We start from the raw sequence: 4,993 nt of genomic DNA on the forward strand, positions 1-4,993 counted from the left end.
TAAACAATACTGACACCTGGCGGAAATGTGTGAGAACAGTAGTGCAAGATCTTACACTTTGTGAGGCTACAAGTAAAAAAAAGCATAAAAACCAGTCAAACAAACTGTTTACATAAAATGTATTTAATACAAAATGTAAAAAAAATAGTTATATACATATTTACATTACATATATATTAAAAACTTTTACATTACAGATTTAGAACCTTTCATCATATAAATATATACATATAAAAATATATAATCAATACTGAAAATAGAAATACATCATAAGACTGTAAGAAATACAAAATCTGCACACTGCAGCGATAGAGTTGTATTTTACAGCAGCACTTATAAAATTAAAATACATTCAATATCAAGGATGTAGAATGTAGTAGGGATGCTTGGGACATCCCTATCAATATCCAGCAACTACTAAATTGTCCCTAGCAATAATTTTGTTCAAAAATTTAACATATATACATATATGTTGTTGCAATTTCTGACACATCTGAAATAGGTCATATGGTACCACTGATATTACCTGAGAAGCTGAAGTAAACCCTGCGTTTTATGTCTGAATGTCTGAATCAAACCTACGCCTCTGTTCAATATCCATTCAACAAACAGTGTGGACACTACTTGAAATGGGATGGAAACTAGCAGTCATATGGATGGAAGGAACCCAAGGGCTGTCGACACAGAGGGCAGGTCCCAAACTTCATGTGAACCCTCATGGCGCACGGAGTACACAAACATTTATGACCACAGCTCAGACGACTGTTTGCCGCATTACTGTAACACACCACACACTCCTCACAGTCTTGTGCTTTGTGATCTAGCAGAAGAAAAGGGAAGAGATTAGGTGGTGAGATTATGTATTAGACCTTACAATAGCTGCTTTGCACTTGTCTGATTGAGGCTTACCTGTGTTGTCAAGGTGATGGTTTCTCAGGTTTCTCTGTTCCAGTGTGCTCATTTGTTGCTGTATTTTCTGCGTTTCTTTATTTTCAGTGTGTTTGATGTGTTTGAGAGCAGGACACGAACGACTGGTGAAGATCCAACGCTTCATTTTGGAACCTATGACACAAATACACAGACCACAGAGACTGTTAGTTAAAGACAACAACAACAAAAATGACCAAGTTTATGTTTATGATGCTTGTTTGTATCTTAGGTCAGGGGTTTTCAAGTTATATATATATATAACTATTCTATTTTTTTATTTGGCACTTTCCAATGTTTTGGCCATTTGTCTGAATTTTTTTTTTTACTAATTTAAAACACAATAAAATTTGATATGCTCTATTCGTTTATATATTCTAATATGTACAAGTCAGAATAAGCATGTTGCTTGAATTTTTGCATAAATATTGTGTTACACTGAATGACACTGTAGCATTATTCCAACCAAATTTGAACATTTTAATATCCAAAAACTTTACTTACATTTAATGTGCTTTCTGTGGACTTTTGAACATTTCTTTTAACGTGGTATATTTTTACGATTTATTTATTTATTTTAGAATCACATTTACAAGATTTGATATAATTTCTAATATTATATCTTTATATGATTAATATGCATTATTAATATTATGGAATGAAAAAAAGATAATTTATTATTTTATAAAAAAAATCACAAGATTTGATATTATTATTTATAATCTTAATATTAACTCAATGATTATTATTACTGATTCTTATATATAATGTTTTTTACATGATTTATTTATTATTATTTTAGAATCACATTCACAAGAATTAATATAATTTTTTTATAATATTATATCTTAATATTAACTATATATATATATATATATATATATATATATATATATGATTTATTTATTACTTTAGAATCACATTCACAAGATTTGATATTATTATTATTATTAATCAATACTATATCTTCATATAAACTGTTAATATCAATATTATTGACACTTTTATCTTACATTTTTACTGCTTTATAAAGACTGGTCAGAAATGATGACATTAAATTTGATCATTTTATTCTACTCTATGTTCATCTTAATTACGATGACAATTAAATAAAAAGTGCACTTTTCTAGACAATGTTTTAACCATTTTTACAATGACAATATAAAAAACTCATTTTCACTTGGCAAACATCATTAATTATTTGAATTAATCCTAAATAAATTTGCTGTCTTTATAATGTTGCATTAATATTTTAGAACACTGCATGGGTTTTCATGAATATTATGCATCTACATTTTAGGAAAGAATTTGAAAGCCGCCATCATGCTTAAAAATAAAACAAAAAAAATATAAAGAAAGAAAAGTAATGAAGAAAGAAAATTATGTCATTTAATCAAGAGTTTCTTTCTTCTGCTTTTTTCTGTCAAAGGCAATGGCAACAGTCAACTGTTTGGTTAATAGCATTTTTCAGAGTATCTTCTTTTACGTTCAACCGAAGAAAGAAACTCATACAGATTTGGAACAGCTTGATGGTAAGTAAATAATGACAGAATTTGTATCTTTAATCCTCTCAATACACAATATGACCAGAAGCCTCACCAAGCATCGTGACTGCCGTGGTCTGTCCATAGACGTCAATCATCGCCCAGACGGGCCACTTGGGGTTCAGAGTGGTCGGTTGCGTGTGTGTTCTTCCTTCAGAACTTCGTATCCTCAGACTGCCATTCCTCTGCAACCAGAACTCAATCTCTGTGCCAGGGCGACATATGTGTTCTGGAACTATTTCAGCCGCGTACAGCGGAGAGTTGGTCAAATCTGGGATGGCCACAGGGGATAAAGTCGTGTGCTCGGGTGAAACATGAGCAAACCCGAGTCGCAGTGCTCCGTGCCAAACTCCATCCCAGCGCTCGACCCGCAGGCGCACCTTCTCCTCTGTCTTCACCGGGCGTCCGCTAAAGGTCAGTCCGTGGCAGAATGACGACTCGTCCCTGCTCACCCGACGACCACCGTCACTCAGCGTTATCAGACGACCCTTCACGTCTGAGTGGAAGGAAATCGCTTTCAGGCTCCACGGTGTGTGACACACGCATTTCACATTATCTGAAGGGGAAATAAACACAAGTCTGGCATTAGAGATTCATCTAAGCGACGTGGCTCTCTCCGTTTTCATTTTTCATTCATATGTCTCTTTTGCAACTTTCGTTTACATGGGACTTTCCATTGCGTCTTCTTTTGAGCAGTTCAAAAGAGTCAAGAATCGAACTAAATGATTCTGAGCGACTCGAGTCAATCCGTAATGAACTGAGAACAAATATAGTCTACGACGTGAACATTTTATCAACACACATAGGAAAGCAATAGTTCAATACATGCTAAAATAGAACCACTTCAAGTACGTTTAACGTCGTTTACGTTTAATTTCAAATACACTTTTTCTACGACGTGAACATTTTATTAACACATAGGAAAGCAGGTTTTAATCTCAGACAAACGCTAAAAAAGACGTTTAGTAGCCCAGTGTTTGTCTAATGTAAATGCAAATTACATTTAGGTTCTGACAGGAATATGTCAAAATTCTGTCATGTGATAAATCATTGATAACAACCTGAACTTGGACGCATGAAATGACAATAACCTTATTAATAAAAATGAAAACCTAATTCTATGAACTGAACCGATTCTTTGAAACGGACTGTTCGAACGAACCGATTCGTTGAGCTTAGCCATTCCTGCTGTCCAACTCACTAGATTTATAGTCACAAGAGGACGCTGCACACTGTCAAAATCACTGTTTCTTAAAGTTTGCGTGTGCATCACATAATCACATAGTCTAATCGATCTAGAACTCTCCGAGGGTTGCATGGTAAATAATAATAACATATGATTAACACAATATAAAATTTAATCCAACTATTCACTGAGGATTAAATGGTATGCATAACTGTAAATGCATTGGTTCGTTAACGTTCGTAATTTAATTTACAACTTATTTAAAATGTTTAAATACCAACATAATTCTCTTTAAACTTAGTCTGACATTTACTTTTTCATTAAGAGATATTGTTCAAAAGTTATCGTTTGCATATTTCATCTTCTTACCTTTCTTTTTGTCTGTCATCTTGCTTCCTTAGCCAGCTCTTGGTATCTTCTTCTACTTTAGTACTTGTGTTTCTGTATCTAAGTGGATGGGGAATCTGTTGCTTTTTAAATGCACGTGTTCTGGTTTATAGCTAAACATTTCTCCTCATAGGATGAGGATAGAGGAGGGCACTGTTGGGGGCGGAGCCTGGAAAGTTACCTTGTGGATGACTCCATTTCCTTGGCAGTGAAACACTGAAAAGCTGGGGAGTTTTTACGTATTTAATCATGCATTATCGCTAACCTAGTTTTTTTTTTTTTTCGTATTTTTTACTAAAACAGCTTGGTAGGAAATGTGGATACAGTAAAGTGATATTTACAACTTACATTTAATAATCACTTTTTGTAATGACAGCATGAACTGTTCTGTACACTCTTAATTATTTAGTCAAAAAGTATATAAAAATGTACGATGGATCAAAGAGATTGATACATGAAAAGCACGTAGAGTGCTTCACATTTAGCATTTGCTACCAAATTTCACTTTGTCAGTTTGTTGCTGACTAATGTTGTGCACCATGTGTACTTTCACTTTTCATTTTGTTTTTGTTTGACCCTTGTCCTACATTTTTGCCATTAAAGTAGCTGTTCTTGACTGTCATTGCAAAATGCTGTAATTCACAGACATTTAGGAAAACTCAGTAAACATTGAGCAGCAATGTGTACAACTCTGTAAATTTTGAGTTTTGCCATGCAGGCATTTCAATGAGGAATCAAGCAGTTTTCTAAAAGTAGGCATTGCTGAATCAAGGGTACTTTGGTTTGTGTTTTGCTGTTTGTTGTGTTTAAAGCTCTCCATTGTTTGGCTAAACAGTCAGCATATGTGTATTCACAAAACTCAGTATCTTTTACTTTCAGTTTGAGTGTTTGTGTCAAGGTTACTATAAAAATTATATAATAGGCTTATTCAGTCAGTCATTCACTTGTC

General features: G+C 33.7%; 1 protein-coding gene across 1 annotated transcript; it reads right to left on the bottom strand.

The window, feature by feature from the left end:
- Positions 1-281: 281 nt before the first annotated feature.
- Positions 282-4,096, bottom strand: LOC141287807 (E3 ubiquitin-protein ligase NEURL3-like). The gene is made up of 4 exons (XM_073819930.1): positions 4,027-4,096; positions 2,527-3,027; positions 910-1,062; positions 282-820 (listed from the first exon to the last, which is right to left on the bottom strand). Exons 1-4 carry the CDS (start codon positions 4,043-4,045, stop codon positions 642-644), a joined length of 852 nt encoding a protein of 283 aa, XP_073676031.1. The 5' UTR covers positions 4,046-4,096; the 3' UTR covers positions 282-641.
- Positions 4,097-4,993: the final 897 nt, after the last annotated feature.

This window comes from Garra rufa, chromosome 15 (genome assembly GCF_049309525.1).
Source record: "Garra rufa chromosome 15, GarRuf1.0, whole genome shotgun sequence".
In the NCBI taxonomy this organism is placed as follows: domain Eukaryota; kingdom Metazoa; phylum Chordata; class Actinopteri; order Cypriniformes; family Cyprinidae; genus Garra; species Garra rufa.

Excerpts from the sequence above, each read along its gene's own strand:
- LOC141287807 (XM_073819930.1), bottom strand. Across the intron at positions 1,063-2,526 it reads CACGGCAGTCACGATGCTTG|GTTCCAAAATGAAGCGTTGG; the intron begins GTGAGGCTTCTG and ends TTTGTGTCATAG. Across the intron at positions 821-909 it reads CCATCACCTTGACAACACAG|ATCACAAAGCACAAGACTGT; the intron begins GTAAGCCTCAAT and ends TTCTTCTGCTAG.